This window comes from Euprymna scolopes, chromosome 32 (genome assembly GCF_053919585.1).
Source record: "Euprymna scolopes isolate OS-2025 chromosome 32, ASM5391958v1, whole genome shotgun sequence".
In the NCBI taxonomy this organism is placed as follows: Eukaryota; Metazoa; Mollusca; class Cephalopoda; order Sepiida; family Sepiolidae; genus Euprymna; species Euprymna scolopes.
In genome coordinates, this window is record NC_136513.1 from 5,860,759 (window position 1) to 5,876,018 (window position 15,260).

Genomic DNA, 15,260 nt, shown 5'->3' on the forward strand with positions numbered 1-15,260 from the left:
AGTTCATCACTATGATTACAACACCGGCAAAAATAAAGTAATCAAAATATTACAATTATCAAGAATATATAAAGTGTCATATCAATATCCTAATATTGCATGTGAATTTTGTTTCACTTTAAGAATTTTGATATCTCAACAGTTTTTTTTCATCTGGTTTTGGTATTTTGGGTGCTATGTGTATCATGGATTTCAGCTTGGGCAAAACCAGGAAATGACTCAGACTTGCGTTCCAGATAGTCTAATTCAAAGTGTTGCCATAAGCTAGGTTCTTACACACTTAAGCCAGATCTTCCCCTGTCAACCATAGTTGATGCAAGAGGTAGCATGTTGTACCAACTCTTGTAATTATTATTAAGTCAGAATTTCACAGAATCTGAATAAATTCTACAGTTAATTAAAATCTTATATATATATATAAAATGAAAATATTTATAAATCTCTTTCATGGATTCTCATTAGGATAAAAATATGTTAACAATTAGTTAAATCCCTAATAGAAACAGTGTGAATACTTGTATAAACATGGTAAATAATTAAGACAAAAGTTATCATTAGCACGCAGAGATGCTGTTGATAAAAATGTAGTGATAGAAAGTAAAATTAAATAAGATTGAAATAAGTAAAAGGGATTCTGTTAGAAATTTGGTACAGATTACCAAATCTGACAAGATGTATCTGAAGAAAGTTGGAGGACTTTTTTTTGTGTTAAAAGCCTTAAAAACACCAAGAAATAATAATTGAGTAATATTTAACGATAGGACCTTTTCAAAGCAAATCTTTTAAATAAAAAATGACCCCCCCCCACACACACACACACATACACACACACACGTTTTGAAGTGTTTACGTATTTTTAAAATGTTTGGAAATTATGACCCCACCCTATTCTCTCTTTTTGCCCCCCCCCCGATCACTAAATTTGTAAAAGTTTAGTGATTATGTAAACGAGAAACTGATTTCAAAATATCTAAGTTATTTTAATTTTTTCTAAATTATTTTTATGAACTTAATATCTAACTTTTTTAATGTCAAACTTTTTTTTAATGTAATTTTTTCTTACTTCGAAAAATTGTAATTTTCAAAATTACGGAAAATATGAAAACCATTTCATTGAACAAGTGAAAAACAGGCCCATAAAAACTAAAAATGGAAAAGCGGTTCATTAATCAAGTGTGAAAATACAGTATTATGCATTGAATAAAACTTTGAATTAAAAGAATAAACAAAAAAATTGTAACTTTTTTATTATTAAGTACAGAAAGATTCTAAGATTTTATTGCTAACACCAAAAATTAGACTATTAAGACCGGGGGGGAGGGGCACTTTTTATGTGGCTGTGCCAGTGCCATTTTTTAAGAAATGCTATTTTCCTTTATTTTCGTCTTTTACTGGATTTTCTCATGTTTTAAGAGTGAAATTTTATTTCTCTTATGTATTGTAATTTATCTTTCCACAGGTATAAATTTTTCATTCTTGCCTAAAAGTCCCTTTTTTTTTTTCTTTTTCTTTTTACCAAATTATTTTTTCAATATTGAAATTTAATTATTATTGTATCATTTGGTTATTAAATTATTAATTGAACCAATTTTTTTTTATAAAACTATAATTTCATTATGGTAGTGTTCTTTTTAACCTTTATTTTTTTTTAAACTAATTTTTATGAGAGATTGAATATTATTGATTGAGATTGTCGGACTGACTTCCTCATCTTGGTTGTTGTAGTCACGTTTCGGTCGTTTTGCCCTCCTACTGACATATGGCCGAGTGGTCCTAAATGTCGTATCAAAGTTTACAGTTACCCAAAGGTGCTGAGTTCAATCCTGAACGAAGGCAGTGAAAAGTAACATTCAAAACAGAGAATCAGCAACTATGTCCCAGAGCCTAGCTGGAGTCCGAACACGGTACCCCCGTAATAATACTAATAATAAAGGGTTGAGTTCGAGACTCCTAACAAACAGTTCCCCAGTTCGATACAAAACACCTGATGAAGGCCGGAGGGCAAAATGGCCGAAACGTTGTGACTACAACAACCAAGATGAGGAAGTCAGTCCGACAATCTCAATCAATGAAAACACCTCATCTCAAAAATACAGACAGATTGAATATTATGTTCAATGGAATGGACTAGGTTTATTTAACTAAAACTATTAACTTAATTTTGTTTCAATTTCTATTTATAAAATTATTTAATGTAAATAGATTCTGAAATTTTTTATCTTTTAATTAAATGAGAATTTACTTATAATTTTAAAGCCAGTTTAAATGACTTTCTAGTCAACATTTTAATTACTTTCAAATTCCTTTCAAAGGGTTACAAAATAATTCATTTTCTTTTCCAATTAACACATGATTGATAAAGAAACTGAAATACATTCTGATGAATATAGATTTGTAATTATTTTAACAATGGAGAACTCGTAATTTAAAATATAATTTATGTAGACAATAACAAGTAATTATAATCAGTTATGCAAAATTCTCCCTATAAGAAAAGTCTTAAAGTCTCTGGTGAATGTGATGGATGTAGGAGTAGATATGAATATGAGGGGTGAAAATGGCTGCAACCTTCTTTTTCAAAGACTTATTTAGAAGAAACAGCATAAATGGACAAAATTTTTAAATAAAACAAAATGGATACATATTTTGGGGGGAAACATGCATGATTGAGTGACTGACAGAACAAATTAACATGTGAAGCTTTTGGTTCTAAACTTATATGCTACAGGAAAATATTCAACTTAATATAGATATGATTTTCTTAAAGGTTGTTTCAGTACTTTATTGCAGTTAATCAAAATGCAGCTAGAAATATAATTATAAATGCAAATTGCAGAGAGGTGATAAACAGACAAAGAAGAAATGGTCATACAAATTTTTTATTAAATTGATTTTTTTCCTTCAATTCTATATTTATAGAGATCTGAAGTACCCCCTCCTTGTCACTATTTAAAAAAAAAATTGATTTTCTTTATCATCATTTATTAATTCTTATATATACAAGTTTGATATTTTTCTTATCCACCTTTTTAACAAATATTGTCTGCTCTTTATTTAATGAAACTATTTAGAATCTGATATTAAGTGGATTTTTTTCAGAATCTTTTTATTTATTTTTTTTGTTTTAATTCATTTAAAAAAAAATTCTTTTCATTTTTTTAAAATCATTTCCCTCCTATGAGTTTGTTTTTTTAAACATTCTGGTGTTTTACATTTTTTTTTCTTGATTTTTCTGTGGAAATTAGGGAATTATTTAATATATTTTATAATAGGTATGGAATCTTTACTTTTCTTAATTTACTTTTTAAGAGAATAGGAATTTGTTTTGTTTGTTTGTCCTTTTTGTTCTGTTTTTTTTTATTAACTGTTTTTTTTGTTTTATATTTTAATGGGTTTGGTGTTATGGTTATCTGTTAGTATGTATGTGGTTCTGGTATTTGAATCTTCATTTTGGGAATTTTTGTAACCTTTCTATGTTTTTCATTTAATTCTTTTCTTTAAGGAAATCTTTTTTTAAGGCAAATTTTTTTTTTCTCCACATTTCATGATGTTCATTCACTGATATTATTCTTTAAAGATCCATTGTGCTATTTCTCTCGTTTATAGTATTTACACATTCTTTGTTTTATTTTCATTGTCAATCTAAAAAAGGGGGCCTGCACTTAATGTAATCTGTTCCCTATTTTTAAGGTGTTGTGGTTATTTTCATCATTTTAGCACATTTTTTTTATATCTTTTGAATGATAAAAAAGGGTCAAATTTACTTTTGATACATAAGTCCATTTGGAATGTAATCTGTTAATGAGTATAAACTAATAAAATGAGTAAAAGATCTTGATTCTAAAAATTGATTACTATTTTTAGGTTTAACTATTTTACTAGAGAGTAGTATAAGATTGAAGACCTTAAAAATAATTTTTTTTTTTTTTTTTTAATTTAGTGTTTCTTGCACTGGAAATTAACTGGCATGAAAGATTTCAAAAAAAATTTTTTTTAAGTACTATATTTTTCAAATAAGTTACCTCATTATGTTGAAAACATCACTTGAGTAGAAAATATCAAACTAGATGAATTCAAATAAAACTTACAAGCAACAGTTGGATCTATTGGATGAAATAAGAGGATTTTGTTTCTGTTAATATCTTATGTTTTGTGAGATTATAATTGTGTGTGTGTGTGATATTAACATATTTTCCTAAAACCTCTGGCCTTGATGGAGGGGAAACTAAAACTTGCTGTTATAGTTTCAAATGATCTGAAATAAGAGCAAGGGGAGAATTGATTCCAAATATTTCTCATATGTTATATCTCCCGTCTTTTGGAAATAGGGTACAATTATGAATATCTCCAGTATCAAATAATCCTTATACACTGTGAAATTTACTTTATGTATAAAAACCAAAAAGGGGAGATATAACATATGAGAAATATTAGGAATCAAGTCTCCTCTTACTGTTATTTCAGATCATTTGAAACCATAGCAAGTTTTAGTCTCCCCTCCATCAAGGCCGGAGGTTTTAGAGAAATATCAGATATTTTGTAATTCATATGCAAAACTAGGAAAACAAATGACTGATCGAAACCTTTTATAGCTGTAAAAAAGTGCCAAAACTAGGCTCTGGATGATCCTCTTAATGTGCGACCCTAAGGGCAAATGTTACATAGATCACTACACAATTCAGGTCATTACCTTTCCAACAAGCCTTCATTTGTAAATTTCTGATCAATAGTCGCTTATAAAATTGCCAAAAAAGCATACATACCACCTTTTTTTTTTTTTCTTGTTTATTTGTACTCCTTGTCAGATAATTAAAATTTTGTAAACCTTCCTTACAGGTTTGTTTTTAAAAATTTGGATAAATTTTCAATAACATGATTTTTTATATATATATATATATATATATATATATATAGTCATCCATATACAGTACTGAAACAGTATCACAACTCATCAGTGCAGCTAGACTAGCACCTTTCTTTAGCCAGGGATTGAACCTACAACCATTGCATTGATAGTTGACAGTTTTATCATCCGGCCCAGGGGATCTGTACTCGCAAATGACCTCAACAAATGTCCATTTAAATGAACACTCGCTCACTGTTTTTACAATGCTCAAGATGCTTGTTTATTTACAAACAAACAAGCAATGAGCCTCGCTATATAGCCAGTTAAGTAACAGGTGAGATACATTTATGACGGTGCTCTACCCAAAGGGGATGGTGGTGGCGGTGGCTTAAAATATACAGTCATCCACATACAGTACTGTTTCGTTGTATCACAACTTATCAGTGCGGCTAGACTAGCACCTTTCCAATGTTTGTGTGATATAGATACATATATATATATATATATATATACTAGTAGCCAAATTGAATATTGAAATGCTCATATCTTTGGTTCTATGGGACAAAAAAACACAAAAATTTGGAAGTTTTTAGAAGATTATAATACTATTCTATGGTTAAAATTTTATGACAATTGGTAAAAAAGAATCTATTTTCAAACCAATAAATTATGCCTACATTTGCATGTATAGTGTCCTGACATGTTAAGCTGAACCTGCATGTTAAGCACATGTAAGCCACAGTGAATAGTGACATCTGCTGAAGTGTGTGTGACACAAAGTTGTGCCTTGTGGATCACCTAAAACACTTTGTAGTTGGGGCTGACTTAATCCTAATGCATTTACAACTGTAATGCACATTCCAGAATTTGATCTACATAATCAATAAAGCCATTCCCCCATTTATTTTATTTAGTGACCAATGTATTTTCGTCTGTAGATAACCTTTGCAGATGTCTGCATTAAATCTCTTAGCACTTATTCAGTAGGAACCAACAACCATGTTTAATGATTGAATAATTAGCCATTGTATCTTTATTACAGTGCGAAGAGATGATTGACATCATTATAGTCTGAAAAATAGACATGGTATTTCTTTAAACATTGAGTCTAATTGACACCTGTAGTATTTCTGAGTATGTTACAATGAACTTTACTTAATTTCTTATATTTTCAGTTGTGGTAAGCTTGCTCTTCTGTATATTACCCAAGTTTTAACATTTGACTTATCTTTATATGGAAATCACTCTAGACGAGGCATGAAGCCGTTTGATGTGAGGAGCTAAAAAGAATGAAAAATGGTTATTGCAATAATGGTAAGACCAAGGCTATAGGTAGGAAAAAACGTCAGAAACAGTTTAACAAACTTGTAGTTCTTTAAAAGAAACTACCAGAATAAAAAGCTTAGCACTGTATCTGAATAGCAACTTGATGGAGACCACTAAACTAAGGAGTTAAACAAGCTGGTATGAAGAAAGCAGAGAATAAATCGGACCATTCAATGTCATATAGAATATAATATATATAGAAGAGATTTTCATTCATATTTGTGAGAGAGAAAGAAAAGATGGTGCCAACAAAACTTGGCTTCTGAACTTTTTTAAGAATCCTCAAATGGAATATAGATTTACCAGCCTAAATATGATAACAGTACTCCATACAAGGTCTGATAGTAAATTTGTAAAAATGGAGAATAGCCTCAGATGTGAGAAAGTGCTTGTATCGATAGAGAACCTTTAATAGCATAAATTTATTAGGGGCTTCATCTAAGAAGGTTAGGTGCTTAATCTATTGGGGTGTTTAATATTATCAAGAGATTTTGCTATTAACCTTTTTTGAAAATGCTATGTAGTCTTTAACCTTACCAATATATGAAGAAAAGAGATATAATTGCTATTAAAACAAATAGTTTTCTTGTTTGTTCTTTTTGTTTGTTTGTTTTTTTTTTTGTTTTTTTTTTAGGATTCTTTTATACTAAATAAACAAATTGTGACCTCTTAATTATCTTCTAAAATGATAGTATAGGTATTCAAAACTGTTGAAGTAGCCAAGGCATCTTATCTATGTAACTATAAAAGTGAACGTGTCTGTGTACATTTCTCTACGCAATAACTCGAAATTTGATATACAGGGTACTGAGATTTGGGAAAATCCTTGTGATCAGTTTTCGGACAGAAATTTGGCTGTTAAGGGATCAAAGTTCAACGATTTGACCTTTGAGAACTCTACCAAACTCCTTCGACAATTTTGGGTCTAAACACTTGAAATTTTAGATATAGGTTCCTTGAACATGGATCTAACTTAATAACTCGATTTGAGCCCAAAACAATAAATTTTAAGGGGTCATAATAAGGGTCAAAGTTAAAAAAATTGACCTTTGTTTTCTTTTTTTTTTTTTCTCAACATTCACCTCAAAATACCCGAGCAACGCTGGGCTGAAATGTTAGTATACAATAAATTAAAAAGATTATCTTCAATGCCATTAAAATAAGGCACAAAAAGACTGTCTGTGGCTTAAGCTTTGCTAAGATATAGGGAGAATGGTGGTAAACGTGGCCAAAAGAGATGGAAGAGTCAAATTCTGTTAAAATAAGACGTCGGGTGCTGAATTCTGTTAAAATAAGGTGAATGATCTTTATTGCAAGAAAGTTTGTATATTATCAAAAAAAGTGACTTATGTATTTAAGGTAAAGTAAACCTAATTTATTATGAAACTAATTTAATGTTTTTCTTTGTTTTGTGTTCACTTAAAAATGTTTAAATGTTTTAGAGGAACATGTAAAACATAATTGCATTGTGTCTTGTTATTTTTCCTTTTTTTTTCTCTTTTAGTAGTTTCAAGTTTTTAATAAAATTATTAAAAGAAAAAAATGGAACAAACTTTTGTCTTTTAATATATATCATTTTGTTTTTTGTTTTTTTCAAATTATTTACTTATTTGAACTTTTTTTTTTTTTTGCCATGTCATTTTTTTTTCTGTTTCTATGTATAATAAAAAACTTCCCAACTGCTGCAACCGCTTACCCCTTAATAAGTAAATATTAAGAATTTGAAAATTTCTTTAAAGAAAGATTTTAAAAAAGAAAAAAGGTGTTTGACTGCGAAGACGAGCCTCATTTGAAGTTGGTCGTTCCTTGCTTCCTTTTTTTAGTATGAGCCTAATCGTAAACTGGATACAGAGAATGTGAGTACAACTAGTACATTCCAGCACTTCACTGCTGGTATGACAGACCCTTTTGCCTGCTCTACTGCTCTGCTCTATTACTACTACTACTACTACTTCTAATATAACTACTATTTTTACTACTACCACTGCTCATATAAATACCCCCTCCCACCAGCCATGCATCTTTGACTGATCTGACAGAATTTTCTTTTACTAAAATTCAAACCAACAATTGTTTGTTGAGGTTAATTTTGGCTTTTATTTTTCTCACAAACTTACTTTTCTCAATTTGAATATGTATACATAAAGAAAGGTTTGTAGATCAAACTAGACACACTTAACTGACTCTCTGCCTCCAGAGTATCCTCAGTTTTTGATATTTTAAGCATGATAGCAGCATGGACCCTTGTATTAAAAAAAAAACAAAAAACATTAATTCAACCACACACACTTTCATGGGGCTATTTTTATAATGCACGCGTTCACTTTTTTTTTTTTTTTTTTTCACAACTTTAATACCATGAAATAAAGCTTTTAAACAAAGCATAATCTCTAAAAGAGTTTCACCACATAAATAAGAATGGAACTTCTGCCCAACGGGTGGTTCTTCTGTTAACATGCGTATAAAACAAGGTATACTGAAATACTTTCTACTAGTTTTTGCAGGGAGAGAAATCACTTTCTTCTAACATACAATGTGTGGTATTGGCCAGAATCAAAGATTCTTAACTGTGATGATCTAACGAGAATGTGTGTCAATCTGATAATGCTGTACTTACACTGAACACTGTTAGTCACATTTATGAATTAACTAGAAACGATCATTTGCATATGATTTGTTTATAAAATGTACTGCTAGAAAATGCAAAACAATGAATCTGCAAACCAAAACACGGTTTCTGTATGAAATGACCCAATGGGTGTTGACATGCTGTTAAACCCAATCAACATAATCAGTTATGTCACTATCATTTGAACTGAATTAATAATCATTGTATAAGAATATCGATCTTGTCATGCCCAGATTTCAAGTCTCAGTAAGAGTTCTTTTTCACAAATATAAAGTTTTAATCTATGCTGCAGTGTGTGCAAATAAAAATATTTGTTCTTAAAGGAACAAAACTGTTTCGATCAGCAATACAACCAAAACAGTATGTGTATGTTAATTAGTTTGTATGTAAAAAATTATGTATAAAAAGGGTGTGTGTGTGTATATATATATACACACCCACACACCCTTTTTATACATAATATATATACATACACACACACATACACACAAAATAATTAGTGTGACCTGTTCATTACAACCCTGAAATGGTCATTCTAAGAAAAATTAGGTCTAATTGATTGCCATTGCTTTCCGCATTCAAGGTGTCAGTCTTATGAACAGTTAGCTACCACTATTGTCCCTTATGTAGAACGTCCATCGGATGCTGTTGTTATCGAAGCCAGTATTCTAAAACTGCCTCAGTCTGCTACTCTAGCCCACACCCACAAGAGGAGCACATTTAAGAAAGTAAAAGACCTTCATTTGCCATTGATTTGTCTCACTAGATTTTGCTGATCAGTGAAGACCATTGCTCTGATGTGTTCACTGCTTCTAGAGGTCTGGATGCACGTGACTGATGCAGCTCTCTGGTTTGCAAATGTACTATACCTCTATGGTAGCTCCATACATCAAGCTATGTATGCTCTATTACTGAGTCGAACCCCACTTGTGGAAGGAGTATATTGCTTTTATAGATATAATTTTGTGTATATTCAAGTATCACAAATATTCAACTATTTATATGGAAAAGCATTTTTCCTAAATGCTAAGTTGAAATAATTTTTCTCTTTACGAATCTGATACTTTCATATCAAAGTGTATACATATGGTATAATTATTCACAAACATGGATTTCGTCATTTTACAACTCCTCAGTATGCCTTGATTTAGTGAGATTAGAAACTGGGATTTAAGTCCGCTACTCTATCATTAAGCCAACCATTATTAGGGAAAGAATGTGTATGTATATATATAAAATATATTTCTGAAAGTTTAAAGGGAAGACATATTTTATCATTCATGCTTAACTATAAAAAAAAAAATCTGTAGAGTGAGGTCAAAACCTGTGGATTGGCTTTTTAATTTTTATTCCTTTTAATCATGAATGATAAAATGGGTCTTATACTTATGCTGATAGAATTCTGTACTTTAAAAAAATCATGAAATGTGTGATTTTTTATTAAAAATAATGAATTTCTTAATATTTGACAAATAAAAACCATCACCTTTTATAGAGAAGTCTATTAGTATATATATATATATATATATATATATCATACTAAAAACTTTTTTTCTTCTGGGATTCTGAAAAAAATCCATTCACATTGTTCTAATGAGCTTTAATTTGCAATTAATTCATCAATCTTTAAGATTCTATTTATCATTTTCATCTTCTCTCACTATTTTCTTGGACTCATTTTATAGTTTTTATCACTCTCACTTCAATCTCTTTGTTTTAATAAATTAAAGTCAATAAAACTAAATATAAATCAAAATTGGTTTAGTTAATTATTTACATTAATAAAGCGAAATATCATAGTTATCCCTTTTTTGGGGGAGAGAATGGGGTAAAGATAAAGTAAACAGAAAGAGACTAATTTTAAATTTTATTTTAAAAATTTAACTGATTTTGCAAAGTCACTTTTTTCTTTTGATTCAAACAATCTAATCTTGGCTCTATCGATAACTCTATAGGCCACGTTCTTTGTGTTTTTCTAGTATATGTGTGTGTGTGTGCTAAGGACTAATCAAAAAATAACATGTCCTCTATATCCAGGGTTACGATGGAGATAAGTTCTTTATGATGAATTGTATCTTGATTTTCAAAACCCCGAAATAAGTGCATACATCATCCACCTATGCTAACGCAGATGATCCACGTCATCCAAATACAGATTTCCCAAGAAAACCACCGGACAAGCATGAGTATAAAATAATGGGAATTAATGTAAATAATGAAACTGCAATAAAAAAAAAAAAAACGGAAATTCCAAAGCAGAATGTAAACATTGTGTTTCACTGCACCACTTGACGTTTTTTTTACATCTGCATCGAATTCATATTTGCATGCAAACATGGAAATCTGAAACCCTGGAACTGCGTCATAAGTACAAAATGTTGTAGGTTGAGGGCGTTGCAATCCATAGACCACCTGTGTATACAAATGGATTGAAATATTTACTGAAAGAAAAAGAACGTAAATATTAACTGACAATATAAAACATTTTAGAATATCTACTTGATATCCAAGTTGAATAAAATACTAAAATCAATTTTTAAACATCTAGAATTGCAATGCACATTCTAGGATTTCTCTTATGTAGTCAATTTATTTCCACTCCCTCTGGAACTTGGATTCCATTTATTTTATTGTTTATTTACTGATGAGTGTATTTCCGTCTGCAGGTAATTTTTGAAGATGACCTTTGCAGGTGTTTGCATCAAATCTTTTGGTATTTTCGGGTGAAGGTCAGCCAGATTTTATTTCTTCTGACCAGGTGTTATGTCCCAGATACTCCAAACCTGATATTCAGCATTCACTTGTCTTTAAGTAAACATATCTGTTCTATATCTGTATTTGAAAAACATTACTGCGAAGTGATAATACTTGCATTAAAAATTAAAGGGTACAAACATAAAATATTATGGTTCTTTTAACACATATACTATTATTATAACAACAACTTTTTTCAAATGCGAAACCCCCTTCTGCTTCCTCACCAGCAATTGTTCAGTAGGGACCGCCATTCTTTAGTTATAGATGACATCTTTATTATCCTTGAAAAATTATGATTTCTTCAACAGCATAAAAATATTGGGATGTTTTAATGTAACTAAAGATGAGAAGTATTTAATTAAAATATATTGGGAGTGTTTAAGATATTTTAAAGAGATATTTTCATTAAATGTTTAAAAAAAAAAAAGTATAGTATGTTTAATCATACCAATACATGAAGAAAAGAATAGGGGTAGATCTTTTTGTTTGTCTTTTACTAAATTAGGTGTGATCTTATAAATACCTTTTTTTTTAATGGTATTATAGCTATTAAAGACGGTTGAAATAGCTGTAATATCTTGAAAAATAAAATAAAGCATAAAAGTGGATTCATATATTTCGAAAATGTATAAAAATAACTTCACAGCTTCAGTAGACCTGGAATTCAGCATGCCAAGCTCATAATTTGTGTCAGTAACACTTCCATTGACGTACATAAGTGTTTATATATAAGATCTTTCCCTATCAAATTAGAATGAAATCATATAAGGGTGTCTACATCTTCGAGTGCATTTGCAGATAAGCCTCCATTATGCCTTTTTTCTAAAAATGATTCTATAATGCTTTCTTTGTTCTTTAAACCTTTTATCCATTAAGTTAGCAAACACCAAAATAAATCTCTTACCATGACTTTAGGTGGCTCTTTGTTTTTGCTTCCTTCATTGCTCTCACTGACTGACCAAGATACTTTGACATTTGTCCCAATATACAAAGTGACCTACTCAAGAATAGATGACTGAACCACTTGTCTCTCTCTCTGAGAACAGATGAGGCAGGCTATAATCCTTTATCCTCTCCCCATCTCTCTCCCCCACCCACACGATTCTCCTTTTGATGATTTTTTTTTCTTGGTTTTATCTCTTTTCTTAATGGAGTTCTCTAGTTTGCTACATTTTCATGGTTGTTGATATCAGGGTCTTCTTTTTTCGGTGTCTCTCTATAAATGGCGTTTTGTTTTTCATGTTTTTCTTTGTGTGTATGAATGTTAATATTTGTGATTTTGTATTTATGTGTTTTATTTTTTATTTGAACACACTCTCTCCAGTTATGGGTAAATAGTAACTTGTGTTCAATGAATTTGTTTCAGGATTAACTCCCTCCCAAAGCATTGATATGTTGTAGAACAGACAAAACAATTTGTGTGTGTGTCTACATTTCATTGTTCATATGTTTTGTGTGGTTTCAGTTGTGTATATTTGTCTTTTCATATGTTTACAAGCATCTTTATATAAAAAAGAAACTTGTCTGTTTTTTTTTTGTTTGTTTTTTTGTTTTTTTTATAGAAATTGATATGTTAACTTATAAAATACAAATTAATTCCAATAAGAGTTAAATTTTTCAAGGAATTTCATGGCACCATTCCAATTTCCCTCTGATTCCATCTGAAGTTACTAGTGTTCAATTATGGATTCCTATTATCGCTTAGCAAGGATGCAATTGAAAACAAAGGCTTATACCAAGATCAAACAACTTTTCCCAAGTAACATTTTACAAAGGATACAATGGTGGAAATGTTTTTTTATTAGTCTTTTACAATATTGTGGTGGGCCTCGTTCACACTGGGTATCCATAAAAAGTAAAAAAAAAACGTCTTTATTTTAGAAATTAAAAATATAAATATGTTGTGCATCTGACGAAGTTTGATGGTTACATTGACTGAAATGTTGAGAATAGTAGTTCAAATAATCGAAAATGTTCAATGAACTGTCAAGTAACATTTTTAGATGCATCCAAAGATCTCTAAGCAGTTCTGTCCATTTGTCACATTTCAATTTGAAAATTTTGTTAAATGTTCAAATTGAATAGACACATCTTAATTTTTATTTGTGTATGTCTAGTTTGCAATTTTCTTTGTGTGTACATTTGTGTGTTTGTCTTTTGTGTGGTTATTTTTGCGTGGATTTGTGTTTTACTACTTTTATATATGTATATTTTTGTTCTTTGTTTGTCTGCCCCCCCCCACACCACCACCACCACCACCACCACCACCTCTCACTCTCTCTCTCTCTCTCTCTCTCTCTCTCTCTCTCTCTCTCTCTCTCTCTCTCTCTCTCTCTCTCTCTCTCTCTCTCAAAATACATTTTTCATGTTCACTCCTTCTCATATGGAAATGGATTTTGCATGTTTTGATTATTATAAAAATATCTTGAAACTTAGTCACGGTTCTTTATTTAAAAAATTTTTTTTACCAATTTTCTGTTCTATTATTTTATTTTTTACCAAGTATTTTTTTTCTTTTTGTATTCTGTATAGATAATTCAATACATTCTGTTTCATTTTTCTTTCAAGATTTTTTGTTTTAAAATTCTACAAATAAAATTTAGTCTATTTCATAATTTATTTAATAATTTAACATTTGTTAATTTATTTCTTAATATAAAGTATAAGAGTTGGAGCATACTCATTCCATCAATATTCTTTTAAAAGATAAAAAATTACATAAAAAGTAAAAATGTTTGTCATTAAAGTTTGTTTTGTTTATATAAACATATCAAAACTAAAGATTCAGTGGAAATGCTTCAATCATAGATTTAAGAAGTAACACTTTAATCATCAGGTTGGAAAACGTCCAATTTTTAAGTCTTTGTATTTATTTTTTTCTCCAATATGAAGAGTATTACTTATTAAAGCTATGATCAAAACCTCCGCACTAGATGTATAGCATCTGTTTGTATAACTAATATTAAATATCTATTATTGAGCATTATTACATAAACAGATTCTTCGGATTTTTTTCCTCGGTGGATACAAATTTCACCTGTCTTTTTATTTTTATATATAATCAGAAAAGAAAATTAACCTAGCATAGTTTTGACAGGACTCTATATTTGATTAGATTAGCTTATATCAATAAGCAATGTATTTAGCTGAACACTTTACTGCAGTTTTGCTGTATGACCGATCATCAGAAACATATACAAATGGTATCAATCAAAACGTGTGCCGGATGAATTAATACTAGTTAAATATGAAATTGCATTTCACATTACTTTTTAGCCATGGCTACTAATGCAAGATTGAGCGAATAAGTTTTTATTTAATTGATGCTTAAATAACAAATCAGTTATTTATTTTCATGTCTACATTTAACGATCAATTTTCGTTTTTATTATTTATTAGTTAAATTGCTTTATAAAGTTTATGATTTGACATTTTCTTTTAAACATAATTTCCAGTTTCTATTCACATTGTAAAGGGACAAGGTGATTCTAAGGTTTCTCTAGTGATAATTGAGCTAATATTTGTGTGCTCTTGTATATACTTTTTGGAAAATATTATACTTTTTTTTATTATTATTTTTTTTGCTCTTCAAACAAAAATTCAGTAGAAATATGACAATATATTTATGGCAATTCGGCTACACAAAGGCACCCACATTTCATCCTCAAGGGAAATCCTCAGCCTAAGGCCACACAAAAAAAA

The 15,260-nt window shown here is 29.8% G+C and overlaps 1 protein-coding gene across 3 annotated transcripts in view; it reads left to right on the top strand.

Moving 5' to 3' along the window:
* LOC145256195 (HEAT repeat-containing protein 5B-like) overlaps positions 1-15,260 on the top strand; it is a 292,341-nt gene that overhangs the window by 210,093 nt on the left and 66,988 nt on the right. Inside the window, exon 16 of one of the 3 annotated variants that reach the window (XM_080114803.1) lies at positions 7,996-8,028. The exons of the other annotated variants lie outside the window; for them this stretch is intronic. Coding sequence (XP_079970929.1) covers positions 7,996-8,028 — 33 coding nt within the window. The remainder of the gene's footprint in view (positions 1-7,995; positions 8,029-15,260) is intronic. 3 annotated transcript variants of the gene reach the window in all.